At 40.2% G+C, this 18,028-nt stretch overlaps 1 protein-coding gene across 3 annotated transcripts in view; it reads left to right on the forward strand.

Annotated features, from left to right (window-relative positions):
* Nucleotides 1–8,818, forward strand: part of WIPF1 (WAS/WASL interacting protein family member 1) — a 76,457-nt gene extending 67,639 nt beyond the window's left edge. For all 3 annotated transcript variants that reach the window (XM_054044086.1, XM_054044085.1, XM_054044087.1), the window contains 3 exons: nucleotides 1,372–1,590; nucleotides 3,875–3,988; nucleotides 5,143–8,818. In XM_054044086.1, coding sequence (XP_053900061.1) covers nucleotides 1,372–1,590; nucleotides 3,875–3,988; nucleotides 5,143–5,198 — 389 coding nt within the window. In that variant the 3' untranslated portion in view covers nucleotides 5,199–8,818. The remainder of the gene's footprint in view (nucleotides 1–1,371; nucleotides 1,591–3,874; nucleotides 3,989–5,142) is intronic.
* Nucleotides 8,819–18,028: the final 9,210 nt, after the last annotated feature.

The following is an 18,028-nucleotide window of genomic DNA, read 5'->3' on the forward strand; positions in this document are numbered from 1 at the left end:
CCCAACATTGAGAAGTGCAAAGTAATGCCCATTGGAAAAAATAATCTCAACTATACATATATAATGATGGATTCTAAATTGGCTGTTCCCACCCAAGAAAGAGATTTTGGAGTCCCCTAGATTGTTCTGTGGAAACTTCTGCTCAGCAGTCAAAAAGGCTAACAGAGTGATAGGAACTATTAGGAAGGAGAGAGAAAATATGACCGAAAAATATCATAATGCTACTATATAAATCCATGGTGCACCCACACCTTCAATACAGTGTCCTGTTCTGGTTGCCCTATCTCAAAAAGGATATAGTAGAACTAGAAAAGGTCCAGGGAAAGGCAACAAAAATGATCAGGGGTATGGAATGGCTTCCATATGAGGAGAGACTTAAAAGACTAGGGCTGTTCCGCTTAGAAAATGAATGACTAAGGGGAGATATGATAGAGGTTTATAAAATCATGAATGGTGTAGAAAAAAGTGAATAGAGAAGTGTGTTTTACCCGTTCCCACAATACAAATATCAGGCATCACCCGACTGAAATTAATAGTCCATTGGTTTAACAGAAATAAGAGGAAGTACTTTTTCACATTATGCATAATTAACCTGTGGAACTCGTTACCATGAGATGTTGTGATGGCCAAATGTATAACTTGGCTATTAACCAAGATGATCAGGGTGACCCTAAACCTCTGACTGTCAGAAGCCAGAAGTGGAAGCCAGGGATGGTTCACTCCAAAATTGTCCCGTTCTGTACACTCTCCCTGAAGCTGTGGTACTGGCCACAGTTGGAGGCAGGATCTTGGGCTAGATGACCCATTGGTCTGACTCATTATAGCCGCTCTTATGCTCTCTTGGTTCAGAGAGCTCTTACACCACTTCCCATCCCGTTACCTTAAAAGAGGGTGTGACTGAAGGAAATGGGATATGGCCAGGACCCTCTGTGCTGCCCTGATGCTCCATTGTGGTTTCAGCCCTTTGTGACCATTTGTAGCCAGCATAAGTTAGAGCAGCTTTAGGGCTGCATTAACGTGGAACGAAGAGACCAGCCCTGCACAGAGGCTATATGAGGCAAAGGGAGTGGAAAGGTGACATTTAAGCCTCCTTTCTGTGTAAACATTCCCCTTGAACCTGCACTCTGGGCAGATCAGCCACACCCAGAGGAGGGTGGCTCAGGAAAGAGATGTCAAACACTACATTACTGCAATCCCTCCCTCCGGCTGAAGGAGGCAGACAACCCTCCCCATTGCTTTTGGAGCCCATCAAAGCCAGTGTCCTATCTGACACCCTTCAGAGCGATGCAAGACGACAATGCTTAGAGCTGATAGAATAACAGTAGGTTTTATGGTACAATAGATTATTGATTTGTCTCTGTCTTGATTCAGGACCCCTTCCACCTCCTCCCCCTGTAAACAGAAATGGCAGCATTTCACGGGCATTGCCTGCTACTCCACAGCTGCCTTCCAGGGCAGGATTAGAAAACCAGAGAGGTGGACCAAGGCCTCCACTTCCTCCTGACAGACCTGGTTCCGGAGCTCCTCCACCACCACCTCCTGCATCATCATCGGCAATCAGAAATGGCTTCCAGGACTCATCATGTGAAGGTGAGCTGTGTTCTCAGACATACTCAACATATCACTCTCTCATCACTCAGAAGCTTTGCCTAAGTAAAGCTATCAGCATTTGACCCCCCCAAATGTTAAATGAGATACTTCACTGATGCTCAGAGTCTGATTCTGAGCTCTCACCAGTTTTACACTGGAGTTATTCCTGACTGACCCAGGTTTAACTTGGGTCTAAAAAGGCCTGCCATATGGAGTTATCTGAATATTTTAATGTGGAAAACAGAAGTGCAAAGTTAACAATACGACTGACATGAACATACTAGCATGCCAGTGGGACTTCAGCAAGTCCTGGACCTCAGAAATAACCATTCAAAAGTAACCTAAAAAGAGGAAACATGTGTGCCATACTTTGCTTCTTTTTGCTGTATAAAGAAAGCCTGAAGGATTTTTTTTTTCCATGTTAAAAATTCAGGTCTCCTCTGCCCTGAAACCCTTTGGAGAACTGAAGTAGTGGGATTAGGACATCACAGAAGACAAAGTAAAAGCTGAGCAGTAGAGAAGAAAAGGGATCTTTAGTCAAACTGTTTAAAACTTTTTGGGTTTTTCCATTTTGGCTACTAAACAGTGGGGATAAAGGATATGTGCATTAAAGATGAATCAGTCCTTTCCTTTCAATTCAGGCATGAGCTCACAATATACATTTGCATCTCCCAACAAAATCAGGAAAGACCAGACTTGACATTCCTGATATTTCTAAGCTAAAAAGCAAGCAGAAAATAAGACTATAAAATTATCCTTCTGAGCTTTCTTGATGCAGCATAAGAGGCAAAACTGGATGCAACCACTTTTTTCTGTGCAAATCATCTTTAGGGGTCAGAACCTACATAGTTCCTACACAAGCAGAACTCTAATTGAAATCTAGGTGAGTCTTGCTTGCCTCAGGAATGCAAATCTGGGCTCCAAAATAATCAATCCTGTGGTCAATTGTTGGTAAAGTTCACTCAGGTCGTAGCTGGATGACCTCATACAAAAACCTACATTACAAGAGTGTTATGGTTGCAAAGTGCTGGAAATGACAAAAAACAAAGTTGCCTGTGTGCCCTTATTCTGCCCCTTGAGCATCTGCATTCAGATACAGGACAGTGTAATATGAGCACAGGCTATTTTTATTTTTTCCAGGATTTTGATTTATTACTACTGTGTCATTGGAATCCGACCCCTCTTTTATGGTACAGGGAAATGTGCGTCTCTAGCAGTTGAAGAAATACTGATACCTTTAGCTTTATCTTCACACTTTTTACAAAAGATTTCTCCTTGATTATGCATTTTCTCACAGTGCTGCTAATTTTTCTTTGAACATTGAATTTTATTGGATGCTATAGTGGTTCTAGTTGTTTGGATACTTTGTACATCGATGAGGTCTAAATAGCTGTAATACAAATTCAGCACCCTGAATCCTACTACACATTTCTATAGTAGGAGAAGATTAATTTAATATAGAATATGTAGGGCCAAATTTATTATATGCATAAGTGGGTGCAATATTGATGTCACCAGCAGGTAATCTAGAATCAGGAAATCACCTAGAGTGAGATCTCCCACGAACTCCAGGCCCTTTATGCTGCGTACAAGGGCCGGAGTAATGTAAAGAGACTCTCTAAAAGCTTCATAGCTGACTATGGGAGGATCCCCCAGCACAGGCACTGTGAAAAGACAGTCATAAGGCTGCCCTCCAAGGACTACCCCTTACAAGCCAAAGCATAGGGGCCATGCCCGGGTGGGGCAAAGGGCAGATGGTTCAAGGCAGCGCTGTGGCCTGTAAGGTAGCCCAGGGAAACTACCATAACTTAGTTTAGGCAACTCTTGGAGGCCCTATTTATGCCAAGGCTTGAAGCCACCATCCCCTTGGGCATCGAATCTCAACCTGAAGGCTAAGTTCTTCTGCACAGACGGGAAGGTGGGTGGAAGACACTGAGTCTTCATATAACATTCTGAGTCGCACTGTTAGGACTCTTGTGGATTTCAATGGACTCCTGTTTGCATTATGTTTCTTAGTTTGTTTTTTATGGAGCATTGTAAACAATAAGACAAGGCAGGTGCAATGACGTAAATGATCAATGAATGATAAAGTGAATTCAGGCTAATTTGGGCCATCTTTTTGTTCTGTGTTTGTACAGTATCTAGTACAGTGGAGTTCAGGTGTATGACTTGGCTTCTAGGAGGTACTGCAAAACAGAATGTGTAATAATATCAATACTACGCAACTCTTCTATTCAGAATTGTTACTTTTAAAATTTTCCTGTAACTGTTTATTTATTTCCAGATGAGTGGGAAAGCAGATTTTCCTTCCATCCGATATCTGACCTGCCACCTCCAGAGCCATATGTTCCAATGAACAAAAGTTACCCCAGTAAACTAGCAAGGAATGAAAGCAGAGGTATGTTTTGGTTTTGTTTTTGTTTTGCCAAATATTGTTAATTTTGAAAGATAACAGTCAGGCCTTCAGATGGCCTTGTGATGGATGTGGTGAAAGAACCTACACAGAGTAGTGGGGGATAAAAATATTTATAACTGGGAACAATTTGCATCTCTATGTATCTGCTTTCCCTTAGTAGACTGAGTTTACTAATTTCTCTGCTAATTACCATTACCCCTTTTCTATTCGCTATAGGCTGCACACACCGTCCAACCTAAAAACTCATAATTCTGCCTTCAGACATGCAAACACAACTCCCATTGGGATTGTAAAGGTGTTGGAGGGCAGAATAGGGCCTAATAGATCTACCAATATTTTTGTTGTTGTTGGCTTGAAGAAATTTAATGGTTGAGTTCTCATGTATACAAATATTGTAGGTGTTCCCTGTGCAAGTCCCTCTTCTGTTGTTGAGAATAGACTCTATAGACACAAAAATATGTAAAATCTCTTTGGGTAAAAATGGGAGAAACCAACATCCTCTTAATAATTTAAGATTTATAAGTCTAAGGGCCTGATCTCGCACCCTATCCATGCAGGAAACACTGAAAGATTGTTTGCAGGATCAAGTCCTATTAAACTTGCTAGTTTTTTTTTTTTTTTAAGTGGGGGGAGGGCCTGGGAACTGTATACCCTTCTCAAATTTAATTTGCCTAATTTTTGGATGAAAATTTTTCTTGTGGAGAAATGGTGCTGTGAGATTTTATCACACTTAAACTGTAGAACTTTAGTGTTTTTATTACAATTTGCATTTGTTTTAAAGTCACAGTGAGACTTAATGCCCTTGTAGAACTGATAACTCTCATTAATACTAACAAGAGTTGTAGATGTGTCCTCAAGAGGTAGAAAGAGCCGAAAGGCAGAAAAACCACATGCTTTTTGGCATTTGGGGCATTAAATAGTTACTTAATAGGAACTATTCTGTACATTATTTATATTTCTTATCTTGGTAAATAAATCATCCAATAAACTACACAAAACTGCTCTTAAAATGGATCATACGGGTACTTAAAATGCGTAGTTCTTCAGCAATCGTTTCATGAGGAGCTTGGGCATGCTCTTCTGTGTGAAAGAAATAGATCCTGATGAACACAGCCATCTCTTTCTTTCATTTCTAGATGGCTCTGGCCGAAGGGAAAGAGGTGTCCCACCGCTCCCACCTATACCGAGGTGAAGTGGATTTCCAGCCCTTCTCAGGGTGACTGCTGTTTTTAAATTTCTCATGAATTACTTCTCACGCCCATGTCATTGGAAAGTTGCCTCTTCTGCTTTATTTCCACTTTTGGCTTGTGATTAGGGGTAATTTGAGTATCTATTAGAGAAGTAAGGTACAGTTTATGTACCATAGTTGCTTAAAACTATAGATTTTACTTGCTTATATAGCAGGCTGTCATGAAAGGCATTTCGGGGACCATATAGAACAATATACATATTCTTACTGGGTCCCATCCTGTTCCCAGTGATCTTGGTGGGAGTTTTGCCATTGAATTCAACAAGAGCAGGCACAAGCCCACTAACTAGTTTTGGGTGAAGTAGTTATAACATTTGAACTACAAAGTCCAATAATTTCCTGCTGTCTGCCTGGAAATTAATCACATGGGGACAGCATACAGATGAGATTCCCTTGGATCTTTTTTTGCACGCTTCAACGCCCTATCCTGCTTCTGCATGCTACTGCTCAACTTTATGTGAGCCTGCAAGTTAACTGTTCAACCCAAATTCTTTTGACCATAGTTTAGCCTGTCAGAAGCATGTGTTTATGCTACAGATTGCACACCCTTCCCCTGAGTGTGACAAGTAAATGGCATCGTTTTCTGACACCCCACCAGCACTGGGCTCCAGCAGAGGCTATCTCCAGCCTTCATTCTCGAGGGGAAACGTTGCCATGACATGAAGGAGAATTCTCAAAAGAAAAGAGAAAATTGAAAATTCAGCAGAGTATGGCTGATATGACCCTGTATGGCCCTGATGCCTTGTTTTGTAATAGTCTTATGCTGTTAATCTCTACTGATTCTTTCCATTTGGATGTGGATCATGCCCTCAAAATTGGATTACTGTAATGCTCTTTATGTTGGGCTACACCTGAAGACTACTCAAACTGCGGCTAGATCAAAATGCAGCCTCCCCCTTAATTATATGCTCCTTCTGTGAAGCCTGCTAACACCTGTGCTCCACAGATTGCATTGGCTTCCCATTTGTTTCTGGGTATAATTCATTAGTCAAAAACATCTTGAAGCTCTGTGTGGTTTGGCTGCTCAAGAAAGTGCTTCTCCCTTGTGTTGCATGGCAATTGAGATCAACTGAGTGCCCTCACATTTAAACAGGAGGGGTCTGGTGGAAGGGCATTTTCTAGTGAAAGCCATAAACTCTAGAACTCGCTGTCCATGCTGGTTCAACAGGGGTGCAGTGTATTGACCTTCTGAGCTTGCTCCATGGCCTGCCTGGGTCCAAACTTTTGTTTGAGGGTATCAGGAGGGATCTGAAGGAAATTCCCTTATTAGGAGAAAGCAAACTTTTTTTTAAGCATTGTGGTGATTGGTGAAATTGCAGATCTGCTTTTAAATATTGTACATGAGCAAAGAATGTTTGTTTAGTGCATTTTATAAACTGATGTAAACATGGAAAAAGACATTGGAAATCATAGGAGGACTTTGATTCTGGATTTGAACGTGTCTGATGAATGTATCTCTGTCAGCTGGACTTCTGAAAGTTCGCTTTGAAGAATGACTTTCCGTCACCTTCCCACCAATCTCTGACTCTCTCAATGTGCTCACTGGAGTCCACAGGAAGTCCTCACTGGTGGACATGTTTCATACTGTGTTGCTCATTAAATCAAAGGAAGAAGCCATGCAGGTTAGAAATATATTGGGCAAAATGCCGACGCCTCCCCCCCGCAACCTCCCAGCAGTGGAAAACCTGATTCCTCATTCAGTTCTGTGGGTTTTGTTACAGTATGATACTTTTGAGCCCAGCGCTTGAACATCTGAGGGGGGTTGGCAGAAGAGACTCTTCAAAATGAACATTGAACCCTAGGGAAATGGTGTGCAGTGGGACCGTCTCCATTATGTGACTATGTAGTGGCAGATCCCACGCGGCCTTACAATCTGTGTAATCCCATTGACGACAGGGTAGGATTTGAACATGATGAATACAGCTTTGCCTTTCTGGTATGTTTGTTTACAAAGTCACGTTTGGATTTTTTAACCTATGATAGTATTTGATAAAAGACATATTTGTACATTTTGATATCTCTGGGCCTGATTCTGAGATGCGTTCCACGGACCTGATCCTACATCGAAATACACGCACACACAGGATCAGAGCCATGTGAGCTTCTTGCACAGATTTCAGAAGAAGCTCCACCTGTGACATGTATCTTTGGATCAAGCCCGTGTGATCTGTAAATGTACTAACATCACTTGTAAGCATGGCACTTAAACATTCAGGCTATGAATATTGAAAGTCTGTATGTGGCCCACTATTGTGTGAATCTAAAGTCCAAAAAAGATTTAAAACACCTAGTGATATTTATAGGATAAATTATTGTATTGATGCTGTTAAACCAAAGCACTTATGGCTTTCTGAGGAATGACATCATAGACTTGAGAATACAATATTTTAATGCATCACCCTGCCAAAGTCTTAATAAAATATGAATAGTTATGCAGTGTAACAACTAAGAGCAACTCCAGAAGTTATACATTTCTTTGTAACTTATCTGCATACAGCAAGACGGTTTTACTTTGGCTGTGTCAATGAAAATACTGTATTTCATTCCTGTAGCTGACTGCACCATCCAAAATACTCTATAATTCACTTCATGAGCAGAATTTCTCCACAATCATAACCAAAGCCATAACAAATTAGCGTAAGTCTAATTTTAAACTGTGATGTGGGCTTCAGTGAGGGAAGCAAAGAAATCTAATCTATTTGAAACTGTCTGATTCTTAGCACTTTCTTTACGAGTAGAAATTTTTTCAATATGTATACGCTAAGCAGCCATAAAACACCTTTGAGAAATGATAGTAGTAATAAATGTATATCTTTTGATTGTAAAATTCACCAAATATATTCAAAAAACAGTGCATCATTTTAACATTCAGTATATCATTTTGTATACAAGTAGATATTTACAATAAGATCAGTATTACAATATTTATTTCACTATGCATAGTGTTTTAAAAAGATAAGCATGAAACAAAACTGGTTAATCCAACAGTGCCTTACTATATTTTAACAAACTTTTGATGTCAAAATAGCAATTGCTGCCTTTTTATACAAATTTTAGATGTTATGCTTTGATGTCTAATGTAAAATACAAAACAGTACTTATAGCGTGAGAATACGATGTCTGAGCTAAGTGTTTGCATTTGTAACATGCTTGATCCACTAATTTCAAAGGGAGTAGTATGTTTTAAAAGACTGCTGGGTCAGGCCTTTAATTGGGGTATGGATGGAAGTTTGCTTAATTCCAAATCAATTTCTGGTGTTAATGCATTTGGAAATTAAGCACATTTACCCCACATGTTTACAGTCATTGGACCAATGTATCTCTTCTGTTATACCTGTATGATCCAATTAACTTCAGTGGGGTTGTGCAAGTGTATTAGAGGACCACTGACTGACTGTGTTTAGGATTTAGTATGTTTATTTTGATTGCATGGTATTTTAAACATGCACTTCTTAAACTATCTGTATGTCATCACCTGAGACTCAAATTGTGACAAAGATGACCACTGAAACTCATTTCTATGCAAATCAAGCAGATAAATAAAATCAGAGCTTTCTGTGTGAGATGGCCATTTTTATTTATATTTTCTATTCAGTATTTTTGGATGAAAAGCACATGATATATATCTGTTGGAGTGACTTTCTTGATGCTTTGTGACTTTATTCTAGCCACTCTGTTTAGGTATAAGAATTGTTACAGGAAACTAAATAGGTAATGCAGGAATCAGGAATTTTTGGAAATGAACTGAATAGCCTTGCATTAACTTTCTTTGGAAACCGTGATTCCCAGCACCAAAAGGTTCAGAAGAACAGCATCTTCTGGGATGGAACTACAAGATGCATTTCTTACGGTTTAAAAAATTAGACAGTAGCTTCTACTCAGAGAAATAACTGTTTTACATGTCTGTGGTGCAGTTTGCATTCTATTTATGAGGAAGGTGTAGGGAACTAATTTCCACTTGGGTTTGGGTGTCTTAGTACTATAATAATTTTGCTATGCAAAAAAATGCAATTAGAAACTACACCTCCTTGGGTGGGATGATTTAGCTGGGAATTGGTCCTGCTTTGAGCAGGGGGTTGGACTAGATGACCTCTTGAGGTCCCTTCCAACTCTGCTATTCTATGATTCTATGATTCCTTTTAGAGTCAAGAATTCTGAGTCTTATGAGCAAACTCTTAATTTTAATTCAAACAAAATATTATGTAATGAGAAACCTTGACACAGTCATTATGGCAACACAATCTTAAAAAGAGGAAGGAAGAATTTGTGTGCATCGGATTACATAAAAGATGGAGTGAACAGTGATATAACAGTTCAAAACAAGACCTATATGTGCTTTCTCAATGTCATATTGTAGTATTGTGAATGTTGATGTCTTACTGTCCAGTAGAAACAAAATCTACTCTGGCATTACATTCGGTGTATAGTTTTCCAAACTCTACTCAACAAGGAAATAATGAGAATACCTTGCATGAAATATTCATTAAAAGAAAAACTGCTAAAAGAAACTGCTGCAAGGAAAATGTCTCCAAGTGAAAAGAGAGGAGGTGAGGAAGCCCTAAAGCGTCTAAAGTGAAATCTTCTGGGCTGTTTAATTAGATGACAAAGGGGAGGTTTTGCAGGTGTTCAATGAGACTAGCTCAGGCTCATATAAGTTTTTAGTTCCCAAGAGTGTGCAATGGCTATGCAAGTCAAAGAGGTGGAAATGAAGACTGTGTGTCCAGAGAAAAGGAATAATGAACCTAATCAAGTATGTTTGAAATACAATTTAACTTGGTGCAATGAGGACAGGCTTGTAATGTAAGGTAATATAAAATGTGCTAAAGGCAACACTTATCATCTGGACTAGCGAAACCACACAAGACTGTAACAGAAGAAGGAATAGAGCTCAAAATGGTTCCTAAAGAACAAATAAAGCATTTCTCTGAAAGAAATGTGTCAAGTCCAGCTGACAGCCAGCTGTGCTGAGAGGAGATTCTGGTAACTTATATGAAGACTTTGGGAAGCTTAACCAAAACTATCCAGAGCTGAGCTTGGAGCTAAGCTCTCTGGGCTTTTCATAAAATGTTAGTCATCAAGCAGAAGAAAAATAACATTTATTTTGTTTGTGATTATTTTTCTCTATTTTCTGCCCTATGTTAAATACATTTTTGCTTTTATTTAAGAGAATGAATTGATTGTGGAGACTTGCATTATTTTAGGAACAAACATGATCAGGTCCTTCAGGAGAGAGGAAACTGACTACTGGCCTTAAAGGGAAGCAGAAGTGTAATAGTGAACCTGGGCACTTGCTCAAGACTTGCAAAAATTTCTTCCCAAATTGGTATATACCACTTCCTTGCAGCACAGTGAGAGACTGAAAGGATGTCAAACTTGGTTACAATGATTTTTATATACACTAATGTAATACTTAAATTAGCCTGTTAATTTTGGTTAATGAATGTTACAAATTTACATTATATCTTATGATACTATACTTATAGGCAGGTAATATTTTAGGTCCAGATCCTACAATAAAGACTTCAGGATTTGGTTCTAAGCAAGACAAACAAAAAATTTAAGGTAAGGTGTAATGCCAAACAAAAATGTATACGCGAGGAAAGTTTTATGTACCAAATGTCTCCACTAAACAGGGAGAAGCAAATATTTTGCCTTTTGGAATGCAAAATATTAGGCACTTCCACATTTCCCCAAAGAAGGGGGTCCTTTCACTTGTCACAGTTCTGCTCTCACTCCTGGTTTTTAGACTTTTCCTATACTTTAGTCCATTTGGAGCCAGTATATAGGGTTAGAACCCCCTAGTCACTGTCTGAAAATACAAGCTGGGTTTAAAGTCATGTTCTCCCTTCAACCTCTCCTCAGAAGTAGAAGGATTATTTAACCCTCATTAGGATAGTTCACAGCAATAACCCTAAAGCAGCCAATAAGTAGAGCCACAAAAATTGGCAGGTGTCTGACTGTTTGAAATTAATTTTAACCCTGTTCTTAAAGTGACTGGTTTTCAAGTTAATGGTGTCCCCTTATCACAGATTATTATTTGTATTCCAGTAGTTCCTAGAGCACCCAACTGAAAATGGAGCCCCATTGTGCTAAGCAGCGAACACCTAGTGCGAGAGAGCCCTGACCCAAAGAGCTTGCACTATAAGAAGGGAGAAGGAGAGGAAATAACATTGAGAATGATGATGTCTGTGACAAATCTTCTTCTTTGGATGATCAGATCCTTTTGTGAAAGAAGTCCATATAGTACTGCATCTCAATTTACCATCATAAAAATGCAATGGGCTCACCTATTATTCTTTCACAGCTGGTGAAATTGATGTAATCAGTATAATGGTGCATTCTGAGATGGCTAAACTGTTAAACTCAGGGTACATGCAGGGAATTATAATTATAATATAGTCTTTAAAAACACCCATTTTGGTGATGGGCAGTTCTCTGGGTTTTTTTATTCTCAATTAGTTAAGAGTTGTGTAAGTTAAGCTTCTATAGAAAATCAGGCATAGAATAGTCTTGGAAAGGAAGCCACAAAAGATAACTTTGTAAATGTTTAAAATACAGAGCGTAAATTTCATTGCATTCCCATAGGAAGCTGCTGCTAATGCTCTCCTTGACTTGTATACCTTCAACAATATCTGTGTGCTAGATCAAAATCTTTGCACCTATTTACCAAGGAACTGAGATGAAACAAAATTGCAGTTCTTGTTTATATAAGGAAATAGTTCCAGACTAAAGGACATGCTGTTAAACCCCTCCTTGGAAATTTGGAATACTTGACGGGATTATAATTTCAAAACGGAAATCAAGTGAATAATATAAATAAAATATTAAAAAGGAAGATTGGCTAGAAGTAGAGGAGCTGGGGCCTTGTTTTCCTTAAACTACACTGTCATTGAAAGGAGCTAATTAAGATCAGATGAGTTCATATTAATAGTACAGCTCACATCCATGATGCTTACAGTCTGGTTGACTCTCATACTTTTCAACTGTAAAGTCCTTGGGTAAGAGTTTTAAATGAGAGGCCAGAAAACTAGGTCAGCAACCGTTTTCTTTATTCAGCTGCAACCAAGCATCTGCCTGCCAGCTCCTAAACTTCTTAGTCAGTGAGATGGGGCTAAAACTAACACAGTCACTCCTAGTAATGCTCTTCTCCCAGTACATGATCATTTACCTTCTGCCAGACCACATGGATAGTCATGACATTTGCACCTAGGGTGACCAGATGTCCCGATTTTATAGGGACAGTCCTGATATTTGGGGCTTTTTCTTATATAGGTGCCTATTACCCCCGACCCCGTCCTGATTTTTCACATTTGCCATCTGGTCACCCTATTTGCACCATGTCTCTGACAGTAAGGAAGTCAAATCTTCAACTTCTAATGCAGTTTATTCAGTGGATTTGGAGCCTAGAAGAAGCTTCCTCACAAATTTTGAGATGCAAGTCTTCAGGAATGACGTGTGGCTGTAATCTGACTGGCTGTGAGCATAAAAAGGACAAAAAGAGGAAGCCCTAATGTGAGAACCAGTGAAAGGCTGTAATAATGGTAACCATTATTATTTGTGTTCCAGTAGCACCTAGAGGCCCCAGCTGCGAGATGGGGTCCATTGTGCGATGCAATGAACTAAAACATGGTCTTTTTCCAAAGGAGGATAATGTAAAGAGAGAAGACAAAGGGTGGGAGAATGAGTGATTATTTTTTTAAGTGCTTCTGCAGAAGCCAACTTAACAATGAAGAATAGTAAATATTGCCTGTAATCACAGTATGTGGTGGATTGTCTAAATGATGTATACAGTGTAAGATAACATGAGTGAGTTCTACAGAACTCAGCCTGCTGGGCCCTTATATTGTTTTGGTTTTATCATTGCCTCTTTTTTTTTTTTAACCACTTAATTTCCTTTAAATGCCCCTCTCTATCTTTACATCATTCATTTTTTTTCTTCCTCAGCTGAAACAAGTAACATCTTTATTTCAGAAGTGCTGATACTAGTTCCTGTGAGTGCCTTCCTCATTTTGAATCTTAAACTATTTCTCGTTATTTTTCCCTGTTTTAGTTATTTCTGTTAGCACTCATAATGTGCATTTCGAAAAGAAGGCATCATCCCTGCCCAAGTAGCTTGTAATCTAAAGAAAAACAAATTATATTTTAAGTAGGGCATCGCTTTTCAGGGCTAACCTGTGCTCAAGAATAGGAACGTCTGGTATTTGATGGCAGTAGTTTTTACGAAAGACCGTTTTAAGCTTTTGGGACTCAGTTTTCAAAACCAGCCTCTAATAATACAAGTGCAACTCGGTCAATCTATGTTTTGTGTGTGAAATTAGTCAAATCAAGTGTATGTGCACAAACATTCAAATTTGTGTGCAAAGCATACCAGTACATACACACCCATCAGGTAATTAGCTATCCATCAAGCTGATTTTCGTATGGAAATCTAAGTTTTTGTATGCATATAAATTTGGACATGAATGGAGGGTCTTAACTCATTCTGATTTGAAAATGTGAGACTTTATACATACATAGCACTGTGCAAATAAGTTCCTCCCCTCACCCCACCCCCCCCTTTACGTCAATATTTTGCCATTTATTGCAGAGGGCAGATTTTGATAAACAAAAACAGTTACCATTAATCTGGCCAACATGATGCATTCCTTGTACTTTCTAATGTGTTGCAGTTTTTCTCTTTGGACGGTAGAGGGCCAAAGGCATCACATGCAATTAATGTATGTAAGTCATTTCCTAAGAAGGGAAGAGGGTGTGTGGATGAGGAAGAGGTAGCTGAAGTGTTCAGAGTATGACAAGAGCTCCGTAAAAGGAAGTGGTTCTGCATGTAAGATACAGTAGCTGTGAAAGCAGTGCACACACTGGGACTAGTGTCTAGCAGTTGTCAAAGGGTTGTGGAAAGTGTTTTGTTGTACCATCTATAAACCAACCCTTCATTGCTGGAGTCTGGTGAAATCGTTCTGGAGCCTTACTGAAAATAGAAGCTTTCACTTCTGCTATCTTGCAAGTTACTTGCATTCCTATGAAAGCAGTGAGACAAGGAAGATATTTTATTTGAGAATACACAAGTGCACCTATAAAATTCTAGTGGCCCTGTTTTTCTTTCTGGCTGGTTTCATGGAACACATTCCCTGAGTCTGCCTGCCTGGCCCCTCCCCTTTCTTCATTCAAATTCCTCCTTCAAACTCATTTTTGCTATACTACCTCCCACAAGTGAATTATTACTTATTTAAAAATAAAATAATTTCCCAGGTGCCCAAATAACCACATCATTTTATTGCTGGGACCCTCATCCTGCCTGTGCAAGACTGTAAATTCTTCAGGGTAGGGCCCATATCTTTTTATTTGTTCTGCAAAGTGTCCCACAAACTTGGGGAAAGGGGGCTGTAAAAATAATTTTATTAATAAAAACATTCAAAATTATTTAAAATGTCTGTAGTTGATGGAACAGGTGTGGAGACACAAGTACATATAACACAACACGAGAGGCCTGCGTATGTATAGCTCAGGGGTGGGCAAACTTTTTGGCCCAAGGGCCACATCTGGGTATGGAAATTGTATGGCGGGCCATGAATGCTCATGAAATTGGGGTTGGGGTGCGGGAGGGGGTGAGGGCTGTAGCTGGGAGTGTGGGCTCTGGCGTGGGGCCAGAAATGAGTTCAGGGTGCAGGAGGGGGCTCCAGGCTGGGGCAGGAGATTGGGGCACGGGAGGGGTGAAGGCTCTGGCTGGGGATTCAGGCTCTGGGGTGGGGCTGAGGATGAGGGATTTAGGGTGCAGGAAGATTTTAAAAACCAAAAGAGAGTTTCTAAGCCTTCCAATCCTGCAATTTACTGAGCCCTAGTGAAATAAATTGGTGAGATCCTGGTTACACTGAAGTCCTTGGCAAAATGCCCATGGACTTCAGTGCGGCAAGGCTTCATGTGGCTCAGGGGTCTGCATGCCCAGCGTCACTAATAGGATTGTGATTTTGTTCCTTAGGTATATTTCAGAATGTTTCCTCTTGGTTTACAATTTGATTTGTGATTATGTTGGCTCCATACCAATTTGGATTCCAATTTGCAAAGAAAAAAAGTGTCTACTAGCTTGTTGTCAGTAGACAACACCTTGACTTACTGAATTTTGGCATTAAATCTCAGATTACTGCAAAAAAAATTTTTCCCCAGAATGTTCTTTACTTAAGAAAGCAAAGATGGTGTTTTCCAAAAGAGCACTAGGTGGCACTTGTGATTTGTTCACATAAGCCTTTGCATTGCAATCACAAGGGACTACATCTATAAGGTCACAGTCAACTTATGAAATTATATAATTTATAAATTACTTTTGATCAATATTTTACCTTGTGTGAGAACAAAATACATTTTTACAGTTTAAGATATATTTCCAACTCACAAAATACTTTGTTTGTAACCTCTTTGATCAGAACTATAGCTATGAAAATTTAAAGTTAGTGACAACAGCACCTGTCTATCTTTTGCCTGCTGGTTCAGCAACTTGTAAAATGACTCAAGTATAATCTAGACAGGGCCTGATTCTCCACTCAGTCACATAAGTTTTAGGTCAGTGTAACTCCATCAACCAACCTAAAACTGGTGTAACAAAGTGGAGAATCAGCTCCATAATTTTGTTACAAGAATAGATTCATCAGGAAGGCAGGATACTATTAGCATTTTAAAATATAAATAAAAAGCCCTGCATCCATTATTATAGCTAAACTGATGGAAGCAGAACAGAAGGTGAGAATTTAAACCAAGAGCAGGTGTTTATCGACATGGTTCAGAAAGAATAAAGGGAGAAAGGAGGGCTGCCATCACTGAAAATATTCAGATCTAGAAACATACCCGTCTCTTAAGGACCTTTAAGAATAATTAAATCAGTTCTGTGATCCGAAGAGCTGGCATGCGTGATCCATTTGAGGTCTCTTGCAACCCGAATGTGATGGATAAATTCATGGTGGTTAAGTCCATTAATGGCTATTAGCCAGGACGGGTAAGGAATGGTGTCCCTAGCCTCCGTCTGTCAGAGGATGGAGATGGATGGCAGGAGAGAGATCACTTGATCATTGCCTGTTAGGTTCACTCCCTCTGGGGCACCTGGCATTGGCCACTGTCAGTAGACAGGATACTGGGCTGGAGGGACCTTTGGTCTGACCCGGTACGGTATGTTCTTATGTTGGTGTGTACCTCCCCCACACTGGTTCAGCAGGGATAAACCATGCTGTGTGGGTGAGGAGGTCATGCCCCCTCGCCCCTGCTGGGCATGCTCCAGCTGGAACCTAGGTATAAAAGAGAGTAGTTTAGCTCGCTGGAGCCTGGCTGCTGAAGGGAGTACATGTGTTTGCAGTCTCTCTTTGCGAAGAGCCTACTAGAGCACAGAGACACAGGAGCCAGTTGAGGCTCCAACCAGCCCCCCGCTGCTCACCACTGCCAACAGAGGAGAGACAGTGGAAGCCTCAAAACTACCAGTCTCGGAAGGAAGGATAGGAAGTAGCCCAGAGGAGCTAGACAATGATCTGGTTATGGAACCAGGGTTAGACTCTCTGTGTTCTGGAAGGATCCCTGCTGAGCCTATGATGGATTCCCACCCCCAATTCCCCTGCAGACAAGGTCCTGAGTTGGGACCTGGTGGAGTAGGGAGGGCCCGACTGCCACCCACCCCAGGTGGCAGCCCACTCTACTCTGGCCATGGGGCCCTGCAGTCCCGCAGAGGAGGGCAGTTTTACTTATTCTGGCCACTGGGCTGCACTCTCCTGGGAGTCAGGGCCAGTACTGTGATGTGGGCAATTAAGTCACTTGGGCTGCCAAACCCCTACTTTAATTCCCCCACAAACCGGCACTCCTCTGACGGGGGTACCTACCCCACAACAACAAATGATTCTAAAAACTTGAAGGGTTAAAATAAAATGCAAAATCACTAAACATGAGAACCAGGGGGGTGGGGGGAGAGGAAGGAAGAGGAACTGTGAAGCATGAGTAGAGCAGTGGAGAAGACAAAGCATGAAGGCATGTGCAAGAGCACAGGAGAAGGATGTACCCGTAGCATGTACGGAGGAGTGCAGGAAGAGCAAGAGACGTGATAGCATGTGCATGGAACAGAGGAACAAAAGAGTTGGAATTAGGAGGGGGAGATGAAATGAATAACAAAAAGAACTAGTCTGATGGGTTTTTCTACCCAAAACAGACAACACAAAAAAGGTATAGTAATTGCAATGTAATGTTTAACCGCACATGTACAAATTCATTAAATGAGAGATGTGCTTCCCTAAACATTGTAAGCTGCTGTTGTTTCCATAGGGATACTGTGCTCACAAATAGAATCATGATAAGCAGGGGAGATCGTTCGATTAAAGTCTGGTCAACGGTGAAAAGGTTTCAATATATACCATTCAAAAACTCATGATATGTAGGTGTCAAAAGTGGCTTTGGTTTTCCAAATGAATCAGTTTGTGACCAGCTGGCATGCTAGTCAGGTCATGCAGATTTCGTCTCAAAAAGTCAGTTTATTTTATGCAACTTACCTGAGTGCAAGTTTCCTTAGCAAAGTCAGAGAGGGCCTGCAAGCTGTGTTTGACAACTGGAGTTACTACTGCTAATCTCATTCCATTTCTTTCTTTTGATAGAATCAAAATGAATTTAATTTTCTCACAGTGACTATGGATAACAACTCTTAAATGAGTTCAGATGTGATGGAAAGATACAACAGTCACAATACCAGTAACTGTCTTTGTACAGTAAAATGAATGAATGTGGCTTTATATGGAAACTAGCCACAACTCGCA

This window comes from Malaclemys terrapin, chromosome 11, assembly GCF_027887155.1.
Source record: "Malaclemys terrapin pileata isolate rMalTer1 chromosome 11, rMalTer1.hap1, whole genome shotgun sequence".
In the NCBI taxonomy this organism is placed as follows: domain Eukaryota; kingdom Metazoa; phylum Chordata; order Testudines; family Emydidae; genus Malaclemys; species Malaclemys terrapin.